The sequence below is a fragment of the Canis lupus genome, chromosome 7 (assembly GCF_048164855.1).
Source record: "Canis lupus baileyi chromosome 7, mCanLup2.hap1, whole genome shotgun sequence".
In the NCBI taxonomy this organism is placed as follows: domain Eukaryota; kingdom Metazoa; phylum Chordata; class Mammalia; order Carnivora; family Canidae; genus Canis; species Canis lupus.
The window spans coordinates 4,824,102-4,838,772 of NC_132844.1; the positions used below are offsets into that span (position 1 = coordinate 4,824,102).

Genomic DNA, 14,671 nt, shown 5'->3' on the forward strand with positions numbered 1-14,671 from the left:
TTATTTAATGATCTGATGGTTGTGTTGCCCTTGTTTAAGGGAACTTGAATTTCAAGAGTCCCTGAATTACAACCAGGATGATGTCTAAGGCCAACTTCAACGTGATCTATCTTGCTCTTCTAAGAACTTTTCTTATATGAAATAACAATATCTGTTACTAGCAAAGCCAAAGGAGCATACTCACCAAGTGAACATAAGGCACAAAATATCCAAAAAGTGCAAGTGGTATTCCAACTGCCCAAACTGCATAAGCTGTCACCTTGAAGATGGCAAAATTGAAAACTTTTTTTGGAGGACTAAACTTCCTCCTGGAAAAGAGGGAGAATCTGTTGCTTCCTTTTGTTCCACTCTCTTTATCTTTGGCATTTGGAGCAAGAGGTCGGTAAGTAAAGCTAGCCAGAAACAGAACAAACATGAAGATGCAGAGGACCCTCAGTGTGTAGAAGAAGCTCACATTGTCAGTCAGGAACCTTAAAAGGAAAGGCAGCAAAATTGTGAAGATGCTGCTGCCGGCGGTGACAATGCCATTCACCAGTCCAAGGCGCTTCTTGAAATAATGTCCCAAAATGACCAGCGAAGGCTGGTATGCAAAGGAGCAGCCACAGGCAAATATGATGCCATAGGTCAGGTACAGAGGCTCGATGGAGCTGTGGAAAGATGAAAAAGATGGAAAGTAGCTTTCATTATTTTTATCAAGTGCTTAGCAGAATAGCAACCTCATAGTAAAAGTGGATTTTAGTTCACTGATGCCGTCTATGCAAATACTCACCAAAAAGAGGTGACAGACTTAATAAATCAAGAATACAACACTAAAAATATTTTAATTCAATCGGAATGGATAATAAGACGCCTTGAGTATGTGAAAAATGACCACTAAGGCCAACTATGATCTTGTTCCTCTTCCTCTTTCTACGCATTTCAGGTGAACCAAGCAGCACTTGGGAAGAACTGCTGTGCTCTCCACAACTCAGAAAGCACAGTGCCAGGAAGGGCCTCAGTAAAATTGACAGTGATTACACTAACAACCGAAAAGCCTGGTCTCAATAAGAGTTTTGAAAAATTATCATTTTACTATGAAAACTCATTTTATTGAGATTTCCCAGGCACTTACTAAGCAATCTATTCAAAGGAAAAGCTGCATTTGATGTTTTCTCCCCAAGGTTATATCAGAAACATTTGCACACACAAAAAAAAAAAAAAAAAAAAAGAAACATTTGCACAGAAGAGCAGTTGTATCTCATTTTTGCTGGCCTAAGGGCTGTAGACCAACCTTCGCCCTGTATTGCGTGGCTCTCAGTGTTGCACAAGATAACAAGAAATCATATTCTGATTGCAGAAAGACTAAGTGAAGTGTGTTATTTGTGATCCCACCTTGTAAGTTTTAAGGCCATGTATACCCCTAAAGAATAATAAAGGATTAATAATTTTATAGTTTAACCCAAAATAATATCATTACACATCTTTTATGAATATAAAGGATATTATTACGTTCTTTGAAACAAGGTAAGGAATAAAACTGGTTTTTTTCTTTTGAAAAATCCATTCAAAAGGCTATAGATCAGTAGGTAAAGGCAAATTATTTATTAGAAACTAACACAGATAAAGTTGGTTAATAATTAAATTTTGAACAATAATACTAGTTTAGCAATATGCTAAAGTAATCATAAGGAACTCTAGAATCTGATAAAATCAAGGCATGCTGGCAATTCTCTAACATGTCCTTCCCCCTCTAGTAATCCACAGTTCGCACAATCTCCAAATGAGGCTCAAGAGTCACTTCTAGGCTTTCCCAAATTAATTTTACCTCACTCTGATCACCCTTAACTGAATCTCCACTCTATTCCATAACATATATTGAGCAGCTATGTTCCAGGTACTTGATGGGAAAAAATATTAAAACTGTGAAAATGCCCTGCTCATAATCTGCTTAGTGAAACAAGACATCTACCTCAAATAATATAGAACAAAATATAAATCATACTTTATTCATTCAGCCTCAGTTGTTGTACATAAGTAGTTTTCCAGATAACTGCAACTTACTTCTTAAGGTGTTAATTTATTTTTATTTAACAATTTTAAAGGGAAAAAATCTAGATCTATTATATATTTCTCTGCCATTTTCAAAGCATACATTAAAAATAGTACTGGGCAGCCCGGGTGGCTCAGCGGTTTAGCGCAGCCTTCAGCCCAGGGTCTGATCTTGGAGTCCCAGGACTGAGTCCCATGTTGGGCTCCCTGCATGGAGCCTGCTTCTCCCTGTGCCTGTGTCTCTGCCTCTCTCTCTCTGTCTCTTATGAATAAATAAATAAAATATTTTTTAAAAATTTAAAAATATTTTTAAAATATTTTTAAAATAAATAAATATGCTTTCTCCCTCTGCCTATGTCTTTGCCTCTCTCTGTGTGTGCATGTGTGTGTGTGTGTGTGTGTGTATTTCATGAATAAATAAATAAAATCTTAAAAAAAGAGTGAGAGATTCCAGACCATTGTCTGAATGAATGAATGAATGCCAGGTGATGTTAGCTTCATATTTCTCCTACAGAGTAAAGCACATAAGCACAAACAATGGCATTTCACTGCTACTGAGCTTCTTTTACTTCTAAATTCTCACCGCAGTAACAGCTGGTTCAAATCGTTGAAGTTTGACAACTGAAGAAGTGCAGTGCAAATCAGTAAATACCAATCATGTGTATAAAGAGAATTCCAAGAAGGAATACTGATGTGACCTGGAGTTGCCAGAGAAGGCTTTCCTAAGAAATCAGGACTGGGATCACAGGAAGGTGGGTTCAACACCTGAACTTACACTACATTTCTCCCCACTCCTCTGAAAGCTTGGTAGCTCTTGATCAGTGGGTCAAAAAATGAAATTTAATTAAAAAATATGAGAGAGCTACAAGTAAAAGCATTCAAATTATGAAGCTTGGACTACGGCTAACACTGTGGTAAGTAAGTCACACTGCTTAAAAGCTTTTGCAATGGAAAGGAAGATTTTTCCTTGTAAACAGTAAAGTTTCTGAAAGCACAACTTTATAGTAACTAACAGTTCTTGAAAAGCAGCAGGAACAATCAAGTCCTTACCTTACAAAAGAACTGGACATGAGTCCAATGAATCCAACAGCAGCACCCACAACAGCTGTCTTCCGACATCCAAACATGTCTGTGAAGACACTGGCTATTGGGCAGCAAAAGAAAATCATCCCCATGGACAGAGAACTTACCCATGCTGTAAAAGAGGCACAAAAGGAACATTATGACATGGCAAACTGCATTTGTACTTATCCCATAGGACATAATACATATTTAGAACAATAGCAGTGCAAAAAAAGCTATTACTTTTTGGGATGGGAGGAAGTTGGAATAAAATAGAAACATACCTGAATCACAGCTCAAAGGACTGGCCGATATTAATTATAATTAGCACAGCAATTATTTGTGTGTGTGTGTGTGTGTGTGTGTGTGTGTCTGTGTTTTAAAGATTTTATTTATTCATGAGAGAGACAGAGAGAGAGAGGCAGAGACTTAGGCAGAGGGAGAAGCAGGCTCCCTGCGGGGAGCCCAATGGGGGACTTGATCCCAGCACCCTGGGATCATGCCTGGAGCCAAAGGCAGATGCTCAACCCCTGAGCCACCCCGGCATCCCCAATTATTTGTGTTTAACTGAATTCTTGAAAAGCTTGTATTATTAATCAAATCATTCTCTTATGACCCAAACACTATTAATGCTAAGCTGTTACCTATGGTTTTAAGCAACTTCTAGTCTACAGAAAGGAAGTCATTTAAAAAATGAGATAATTTAGGAATGCATGTGTTTATGTTGTATTTGTATAGGTGTGTGTATATGTGTGTGTGTGTGTACAAACACACCTACCCACACACACATTCTCTATCCATTCACCTACAGATAAACATTTGGGTTGTTTCCATTATCTCAAACAATGCAATCTTGACTAAGGTGTTGGTGGTGGGGGATTAAGAAGTGGAGAGTACAAAGAGGAGATTGGCCAGATTAGTAATACAACTCCAGTCCCAGATGTGCAGAGCTGTTCAGGATGGGTCTACTTAAGGAGAAGCAGGGAAAAGTAAAATTTTAGTCTATTATCTTATATAAAAAACATCATGAATTTATAATAATTTATTTTCATTTAAAAAGTTTAGTCACCTGTCATATTTCTTTATGAAATAAATAATCTAGGCAAAATAGATTTTTATTTATTTTTTATTTATTTATTCATGATAGACAGAGAGAGAGAGAGAGGCAGAGACACAGGCAGAGGGAGAAGCAGGCCCCATGCCAGGAGCCCGACGTGGGACTCAATCCCGGGACTCCAGGATCCCGCCCTGGGCCAAAGGCAGGTGCCAAACCGCTGAGCCACCCAGGGATCCCCCAAAATAGAAGAATAATATCTATTTTTTGATAAAGGCACTTTATAACAAAGTGAAACACCAACATGAAATAGAATATCACGTTAAGAAATCCAAGAGCGTACATTTATATATAGTGCATGTAATGTTCGCATAAGTCAAAGTACTTTTAAGAATAAAACAAGATTTTATGCCTTAAAAAAACAAGTCTTTATGTATTACTGTTTAAATTTTGATCTGCTCTACCAAATATGAAAAAGTTTAAATTTTTATGCCCATTGAACAAGCACTAACTGCAGGATATAATCAAATACAACTATATTTTTGTCTCAACTATCCTCGTAAAATTCATGCAGGGGAAAAATGTTCCCTTGCAGCTGGGTGACCACTTCAGCAGGCCCATATAATTCTTCCAGCCAACACTAAAAGCAGGAAGGCCTATGGTCACTTTTAGTAACAGACCAATCTTCACATGGTCATCAAATCTTTTTTTCCCAACCCCGGCTTTGTTTCTTTTTTACGACCTCTTCCCCCGCTCCCCAGCTGCCATACTCTCTAAAATAGGCATGGGAAAGAGCGAAGCTGGGACAAGGCAGGCTAAGAGATTCCAACTTAAGTGGTCCCGCCAAAAGATGTCTGATCGTGTCTGAAGCAGACTTTTTTTCTCAGATGCACTTTTGTGGATTCTTCAGTCTCACCTCAGAGATCTTGTGACTGTAGCTCCACTGTCAACGATAATTCATTTTCCTCCTGACGGTCTTGCTGTCACTTAAAAGACCAACTGTTGGAGCTTCATTGTCCTTAATCAAAACAGCTCCAGACTGCCCCCCTCTCCTCCACTAGGCCTGCCTCTGACGTATAGGAAACATTCAGATTGCTTTGTCCTGACAAATGTGGGAGTGTAGACAAATTCCAACACAACCAACTCTTGGATAGCTTTGCCTACGGGAGTGGTTAGCCAGCTATACTTCTCTCCTTGTTGGATTTCTCAGGGGATTCAGACCCCACTCCTCTCTGCCCCCTAACCGAAAGAACTCTTTAAATCTCTGAATGGTCCCTCTAAAGTTCCTCTCACTAGATATCAAGTGTGAGAGTATGCACTCCTACTTCTCCCATGTCGTAAGAAGAGGCCATAGCATAATTCTGAAAGAATCCTCACAAAATGTTCTTCCTTGACCCACAAGTGTCCTTCTTATGGGTTTTAGAGCCTTTAACTGGTTCTTGAACATGAAATACATCACTTTTGAATTTCACACCTTAGTGCCTTGGCTAAAATCCCAACAGCCCATTCTGTTACAATAATAATCAGCAACAGATGAAGTTAGGTTGATCTTTTGATCAAATTCAAGGAGAGGGACGCCTGGGTGGCTCAGTGGTTCAGGGCATGATCCTGGGGTCCAGGATCCAGTCCCACATCAGCCTCCCTGCAAGGAGCCTACTTCTCCCTCCACCTGTGTCTCTGACTCTCTCTCTCTCTGTGTCTCTCATGAATAAATAAATAAAATCATAAAAAAAAATTTCAAGGAGAAATTAATTCTTGAATGAATAATTAGTTGCCATTGTTAACTCATAAAATTTCTAGCTTTTATAAAGTTTTAACATGGCAACCCAGAGAATGCAAAGTCTTATGGGTTATGACACACAACATAAAAATAAAAGACTGCTACTGCCCTTCACCCCTGCCAAGTCTGATTGTATTATTACTAAAAATCAGTAAAAAAAAAAAAAGAAAAAAAACTCAGTAATATTTTGAGATCATTTATATACTCAGAGATGATTATATTATTTAATCCCCAAAACTCTGTAGGTAGGTACTCTTTTTTTTTTTTTTAAGATTTTATTTATTTATTCATGAGAGACAGAGACAGACAGAAAGAGAGGGGTGGGGTGGGGCAGAGACATAGGCAGAGGGAGAAGCAGGCTCCATGCAGGGAGCCCGATGCAGGACTCTATCCCGGGACTCCAGGATCACACCGAGCTAGAAGGCAGACGCTCAATCGCTGAGCCACCAAGATGTCCCAATAGGTACTCTTATTAAGTTCATTTAACAATTGAGAAACTGAAATACATAGTTACTATACCCAGTATGGTAAAATTTTTATTTAAAACATGCAAACTAGCCCTAGTCCCTTGATGTAATTAAACCAAATACCCACACAGGGTTTCCTAATATTGTTGAGAAAACAAATCTTTTTCAATAGAAGAAGTGCTATTTAAATCATGGATTAGCAGGATCCCTGGGTGACTCAGCAGTTTAGCACCTGCCTTTGGCCCAGGGCATGATCCTGAAGTTCCGGGATCAAGTCTCGCATTGGGCTCCCTGCATGGAGCCTGCTTCTCCCTCTGCCTGAGTCTCTGCCTCTGTGTGTGTGTGTGTGTGTGTGTGTGTGTGTCTCTCATGAATAAATAAATTTTAAAAATCTAAAAAAAATAATAAATAAATTATGGAATAGCAATATTCTCTCCCTTCCTATTAAAAGTGCCTATTACAAATTCTAGGCACTATCCCAGGCTGTTGAGAATATAAAACAACTAAGAGACTTCTCTACCTTCCAATAACTTCAGCCTAGCAACACATATGCAAAAAAAAAAAAAAAAGATCCAATAAGAACACTACATAGAATGTGATAAATGCCTTAAGAGATATAGATGTCTGGGAGATCCCTGGGTGGCTCAGCAGTTTAGCGCCTGCCTTTGGCCCAGGGCGCGGTCCTGGAGTCCCGGGATCGAGTCCCGTGTGGGGCTCCCTGAATGGAGCCTGCTTCTCCCTCTGCCTGTGTCTCTGCCTCTCTCTCTCTCTCTCTCATGAATAAATAAATAAAATCCTTAAAAAAAAGAGAGAGAGATGTCAAAAAATGTATAAAAATGTCTTTAGAAAGTGTTTGCATACTCTTAATTTTATGTGTGTGTGATATTATAGGGACATCAGAGAAAGGCCATGTGGGGAATCTTTTTTAAAAATACCAGGAAGAGGGATCCCTGGGTGGCGCAGCGGTTTGGCGCCTGCCTTTGGCCTAGGGCGCGATCCTGGAGACCCAGGATCGATTCCCACGTCGGGCTCCTGGCATGGGGCCTGCTTCTCCCTCTGCCTGTGTCTCTGCCTCTCTTTCTCTCTCTGTGACTATCATAAATAAACAAAAATTTAAAAATATATAAAAAAAAAAAAAACCAGGAAGCAGGTAGCCCCAGTGGCCCAGCAATTTAGCGCCACCTTCAGCTGGAGGTGTGATCCTGGAGACCTGGGATCGAGTCCCACATCAGGCTCCCAGCATGGAGCCTGCTTCTCCCTTTGCCTCTGTCTCTGTCTCTCTCTGTCTCTCTCTCTGTGTCTATCATGAATAAATAAAATCTTGAAAAAAAAAAATACCAGGAAGCTTTCCAATTTTCCCATTCAGATCCTTTGTTTCTTACCCCTTACCGAGAATGAATCTTAGCTCTTGGTATATGGCTAAAGGAGAATGCAAATTACTCAAAGGAAGTGGTTAGGTTTAATACATAAGATTTTCCTGCAGGGGTACCTGGGTGGCTCGATTCGCTAAGCATCTGTCCTTAGCTCAGATCATGATCTCATGGTCCTGGGATCAAACCCCCTTGCTTCACCTCTCCCTCTGCCCCTCCTCTCTCTCATGCTCATGCCCTCTCAAATAAATAAAATCTTTAAAAATAAAAAAAGAAGAATTTCTTGCACATTAAGTTAAATAAAGGTGTTATAATTATGTAGATGTAAATGATTGCAAGGGCAAAGTGTTTACAATTGAAAATATTTAAAGAGAAGAACTACTGTGGTTAAAGGTTGATATCATTTCGCCCTTTTTCGGTAGCTCCAACCCCCATTTCCACTTATCTTGGCTTCTTTCAAGATAGCTTTGCTCTGTAATATCTCAACATTGGTCTAATACTTTCAAATAAAATGAAACCATACTATACGGGGACGCCTCAGTGGCTCAGTCTGCCTTTGACTGAGGTCAGGATCCCAGGGTCATGGGATTGAGTCCCACATCGGGCTCCCCACAGGGAAACTGCTTCTCCCTCTACCTATGTCTCTGCCTCTCTGTGTCTCTCTCATGAATACATAAATCTTTAAAAAAAAAATAAGAAACCATACAAAACTGAGATTAAAATGTAAAATATTGGGATGCCTGGGTAGTTAAGCAGTTGAGCGTCGGCCTTCGGCTCAGGGCATGATCCTGGGATCCTGGGATCGAGTACCATGTCAGGCTCCTTGCAGGGAGCCTGCTTCTCCCTCTGCCTATGTCTCTGCCTCTCTCTCTCTCTTTCCTCTCTCATGAATAAATAAATAAATCTTTTTTAAAAATAAAATAAAATGTAAAATACTATTTAACAAAGTTCCAACAACTCTTGGAGCCTTGAGCTGTCTGGCAACTACATAAAAATTTAATAATAAGTAGACTATACTTGCCCATTTCATTGCCACCCTAAATTTTATTTGGTAGTTATAGTTCCACTAAGGAGTGGCTTTTAAATTATTTGCATTTGGGGCACTTAGGTGGCTCAGTCGGTTGAGCATCTGACTATTGATTTTGGCTCAGGTCATGATCTTAGGGTTGTAAGATCAAACCCTCTGTCATACTCTGTGCTCAGTGAGGAGTCGGCTCCAAACTCTCTCTCTGCCTCTGACCCCACGCACAGGTGGGTGGTTTCTAAAATAAATAGATCCTTAGAGATCCCTGGGTGGATCAGTTGTTAAGTGTATCTGCCTTTGGCTCAGGGAGTGGTCCTGGAGTCCCAAGATCGAGTCCTGCATCAGGCTTCTTGCATGGAGCCTGCTTCTCCCTCTGCCTCTCTGTGTCTCTCATGAATAAATAAATAAATAATTTTTTAAAAAATAGGCCCTTAAAAATTTATGTACTATCCACTTCTGTTAATAGTATCAGAGTACAGTGGTCAAGCAAAACACCCTAAAGAGAATAATTATAACATGTGTTGAAAAAAAGTATTTATCACACTGGAAAATGTCTAACACTGAAGGTGAAGGAGAGTTCACCCTTGAAAAGCTGAAACTGAAAGAAAAATTGTAAGTCTGTGGGCTTTTTTGAGAATCATCAAACTATACAGGTACTGGATAGACCAGTTAGAGGCCAGACTAAAGAAAGTAGCAGCTGAAAGCTGTAAGAAATGAGCAAAAATTACCAGCTGCTGCATAGCACAAAGTGACAGAGTTTACAGTTTGAATCCAGGCAAGCTGACTGCCTACCAGGAACAAAAACTCAGTAATTCTTGGAAGAACACAATAGAATCAGAATTGCTTCAAAATATTATCTACAATATCCATGTTTCAACCTAAGGTTATTAGACAAAGAAATAAGTAATATTAATTGACCTTGAATGGGCTAGATGTTGCATTTAGCAAAGATTCCAGAATTTTTATTATAAATATGTTAGAAGTATTAAAGGATAGCATTTTCAAATAATTGAATACCTATTGTCTTATTTAGCATGCAGATAGGAAATCTCAACAGTAAAATGGAAACTACAAAAAAAAAAAAAAAAAAAGGAAGCTCCAGAGTTGAAGAGTTGAAAGGCACCATAACTAAAGAATGCATTATAGGCTCACTAGCATACTAACAACAAAAAATAAAAAACATATAAATCTGAAGACAGGAAATACCCAATATCAAGAAGAGAGAGAAAAATAATAATAAAAATGAACAAAATCTTAGAGATCTGTGAGACAAAAATCAAAAGGCCCAACACATGTACAACTGAAGTCCTAGAAGGGAAAAAGAAAAAGGAGGGACAATATATATGAATAATTAAGGGACCTCCCAAATCACAAATTTTGTGAAAAACATTAACTTACAGATCTAAGAAGCTCAAAGAACCTCTTAAGCAAATCAATCCTAATCATAAACTTCACAATGCCAAAGATAAAAAGAAAATTTCGAAAGCAGCAAAAGAAAAAAATGAACTATTATATCCAAGGGGAAACGATACCATTATCAGTTGGCCACTCCTAAAAAATAACGGAGGACAGAAGACACTGGAACTGTCATATTCAATGTGCTGAAGACAAAAAACTGTCAACCATGGATTTTATATACAGCTAAACTATCCTTCAAAAATGAAGGCAAAATAACATTTTTTGATAATAAAAACAGAATTTGTCATTGGGGGGCCTTACACTACAAGAAATATTAAAGAAAGTGTTTAGGCTGAAGGGAAATGATACCAGCTGGCAAACTTGGGTGCAAAGGAAAGTGACATACCCATACATATGCTTTTTCCACATAATTTCATTATAGAAACTTATGTGATTATTAAGGCAAATTATAACACTGTATATATGATTATAGCACTAAAAACGGAGATAAATGTTATATATTGTTGTGAGCTTCCTATATTTCACTGGAAGCAATTCTGTATTAATTTAAAATGCATTTGGGTAACTTAAAGATGCATATTACCCAGAGAAAGCATTAAAAAATAATGCAAAGAGATATAGCCAAACAGCCAACAGAGAAGTTAAAATTGATTACTAAAATTATTTGATTAATGCAAAGAAGGCAAAAGAGAAGGAATAGAATAACAAAAAACAGAAACAAGTAAAAAACAAACAGCAAAATGTCAGACCTAAATATGACCATATCAGTAATTACATTAAATAAAAGTAGATTTAAAAAACTCTAGTCAAATGGCAAAAATTATCTGACTAGATTTAAAAACAAGAATTATAGGGACGCCTGGGCGGCCCAGCGGTTTAGCGCCTGCCTTCAGCCCAGGGAGTGGTCCTGGAGTCCTGGGATCGAGTCCCACGTTGGGCTCCCTGCATGGAGCCTGCTTCTCTCTCTCTGCCTGTGTCTCTGCCTCTCCATGTGTGTGTGTGTCTCTCATGAATAGATAAATAAAAATCTTTAAAAAAAAAAAAACAGGAATTATATCCTCTTTAAAGAGATGCTTTTAAATACAAATACACAAATAAATAGAAAATAAAAACAGGAAAAAATATGCCATGTAAATAACCCTATGAACCCTAGACAAAACAGACTAAGAAGTATTATAAGGGCAGCCAAGGTGGCCCAGCAGTTTAGCGCCGCCTTCAGCCCAGGGCGTGATCCTAGAGACCTGGAATTGAGTCCCATGTCAGGCTTCCTGTATGGAGCCTGCTTCTCCCTCTGCCTGTGTCTCTGCCTCTCTCTCTCTCTGTCTCTCATGAATAAATAAATAAAATATTTTTTAAAAAAGTATTATTAGAAACAAAGAGGAATATTTTATAATGATAAAAGTGTCAATGCATCAGGAAGATATAACAATGATAAATTTACACTCAATAACAAAGCTTCAGAAATACAGGAAGCAATAAAATTTGATCTTTATTTCACACCATATGTAAAAATTACCTCAAAATAGGTAAAATTTAAATGTGAAACTGAAAACTATCAAAGTTATAGAAGAAAACATTGGAAGAAATCTTTGTGACCTTGGGTTAGGCAAAGATTTCTTAAATACAATATTTAAAACAATCCATAAAATAAACCTCATTAAAACTAAGAACTTTTCTTTGAAAGACACTGTTAAGAGGATGAAAAGGGAAATGTAAATTTAAAAAACAATGAAAAACCACACATACCTATTAGAATGGCTAAAATGAAAAGGACTAATCATACAAGTGCTGAGGAGGACATAAAGCAACTGAAACCAACAACTGAAACCGTCACATGCTGCTACTGGGAATATTAAATTGTTCAACCACTTTGGAAATCAGTTTAGGATTATTTATTTATTTATTTATTTGAGAGAACTAATGGGGGGAGGGGCAGAGGGAGAAGCAACAGGCTCTCCACTGAGCAGGGAGCCCGACACTGGGCTCAATCTCAGGACCCTGGGATCATGACCTGAGCCAAAGGCAGATGCTTTAACCGACTAAGGCACCCAGGTGCCCCAGTAATTTTGAAGTTAAACTATCCCCTACCATATGACCCAGCCATTCTGCTCCTAGGTATATACCTAAGAGAACCAAGTATATATCCATACAAAAACTTGTATACAGCATTTATAGCTCATTTCTAATAGTCAAAAACTAGAAGAAATCTAATGTCCACAAAGAAGTGTCTATATAAACAAATTAAGGTGTATTCATATAATGGAATACGACCCAGCAATGTAAACAGGAGTGAACTCCTGATAAAGACAACATGGATGAACACCAAAATAATCACACTTAGAGAAAGAAGATCCAAAGAGTACATAAAGTATGCTTCCATTTATACAAAATTCTAAAAAATACAAATTAATATATAGTGAGAGGAAGCATATCAGTGTTTACCTGGAGGAGGGAAGGAGCTGGAAGAGGGATTATACCAAGAGCCACAAAAAAAACCTTTCAGGGTGATGGTTATGTTCATTAGCTTGACTTTAGTAGTGGTTTCACTGGTGCATACACATGACAAAATACATCAAATTACATCCTTTAAACATGCAGTTTATTACATATCAATTATACCTCAATAATGCTGATTAAGAAATGAACCTATATGGAAGATTTCAACAACAACAAAAAGATGTCATAAAAAACAAACACATAAAACAAAACTAACAGAACTAGACAATCCACAATCACAGTTGTAATTTAGCACATCTGTCTCAGTAACAGAAATAAGGCCAAAAAAAATCATTGAACTATAAAAGTCTGAGGATGCTATAAACCATTTTAGCCTGACATTTATAGCATACTATATCCAACAACAAATGCAGAGAATTGTTTGCTCTGCCAGGAAAAGTGTTAATCACCAATGGGAGGGGTGAGGACAGATGGAAAAGAGAACATTTCTGGAATGTCTGCTAATCCATGGAAAGGACCTACAAGAATTGTCATTAGCTCCTCAGGCAATCCTGTGAGGTATTATCTTCATTTTAAAGACGGGTAAAATGAGATTAGGGATCCTAGGCAACTTGCCAAGTATACAACTTTGGTGGGATTCAAACATCCAGGTTGGAAACACGAGTAAGAAGACATGCCCTAGAGCCCTTCATAAAAAAACACCCACCAGGCACCCACAGCCAGGCACCATGTTTGAAGTTGTTGATAAAAAGTTATCCTTTCCTGGAGAAGCTCACAATCTAGTTAAAGTAAGACAAAATCCAGACCTCAGTCAAGATGGCACAGTGAATTCATAGTTCCATGCATCATCCTCTGTTCCAAACACAAAGTAATGATACAATTAGAAAACACACACACATACACACATTTAATGATACAAAAAAGACCTAGTTATGGGCTACAGACTACCTGCAAAAAGGAATGGACTAAGTTGGGTCTGCCTTCTGGAATCCAGGTCTGGAAGCAGGCATTGGCCATTGTTAAAAGGACTAAAAGTACTCCCTTTAACACAGAAATAAGCCAAGCTCACTAAGGCCAGAGCTGGAATGCCCCACACCTTGCGAAAAGGAGACTGGAGGCAAGTGTGAGCTGGATGGGAATTTAGTGATTTCTGTTCAGATTAAAGATTTAGAATCCTACAAACCTCTAGGGGAAGGAGGATACAGCCTCAGCCTCATGACTAGGCCTGAAACAAGGTCACCACTGACTCTCTGGCTGGTCTGTGAGATTTTTAGTGTTACTGTGGAACAAGAAGTTTAAAAGACGTTGTCTAAACTGGGAGTTCAGGGAGCGAGATAGAAGACCCATGACGGAGGGAGGGTGAGGAAAGAGGGAATCAAACAAAACATTATACCTCCTACTCAGAATGATTCTGTAAACTCAAATTCCAAAAAATTGAAGCCAAGTCCCATGCTAACAAAGACAGCCCACAAACCACCAATTAGCAATATAGTCACTCCAGATGAAATTAATTCTGTAGACCATGTGACTACCACTCCAAAATGAATGTTTAGAACTTTCAAAGAAATAAAAGATATTTTCACTTTAAAAAACCATGAAACAAGCAAAAATAAAACACAGGCAAGTGCATTTTAAAAAAAAGAGTATTAATTAGAACTCCTGGATATGAAAAAATAGTCCCTGAAATAAAAAATTCAATACATGGAGAAAACTTTTTATTTCAGATTACAATCTAAATATGAAAATTACAAACCTTAAAAAAAAAGAAAAGAAAAAAAGAGTATCTTTTTTATAATATTTTATTTACTTATTTGAGAGAGTGAGCAAGAGAGAGCATGAGAGAATAAGTGGGGGGAAGGGCAGAGCAGGAAGTCCAACCCCGAAGACTCCAGGATCATGACCTGAGCCTAAGGCAGGCTCCCAATGAACTGAGCTGCCCAGGCGTCCTCCTCACCCCAAAGATTATCTTGAACTCATGGTAGAAAAGTATTTCCAGACATAAGCACAAAG

General features: G+C 38.3%; 1 protein-coding gene across 2 annotated transcripts in view; it reads right to left on the minus strand.

Moving 5' to 3' along the window:
• The window catches only part of SLC16A10 (solute carrier family 16 member 10), a 110,682-nt gene that overhangs the window by 42,538 nt on the left and 53,473 nt on the right, over positions 1 to 14,671 (minus strand). For both annotated transcript variants that reach the window (XM_072831740.1, XM_072831741.1), the window contains exons 2-3: positions 3,079 to 3,223; positions 185 to 647 (exon numbers count right to left, since the gene is read on the minus strand). In XM_072831740.1, the coding sequence (XP_072687841.1) occupies positions 185 to 647; positions 3,079 to 3,223 (608 nt within the window). The remainder of the gene's footprint in view (positions 1 to 184; positions 648 to 3,078; positions 3,224 to 14,671) is intronic.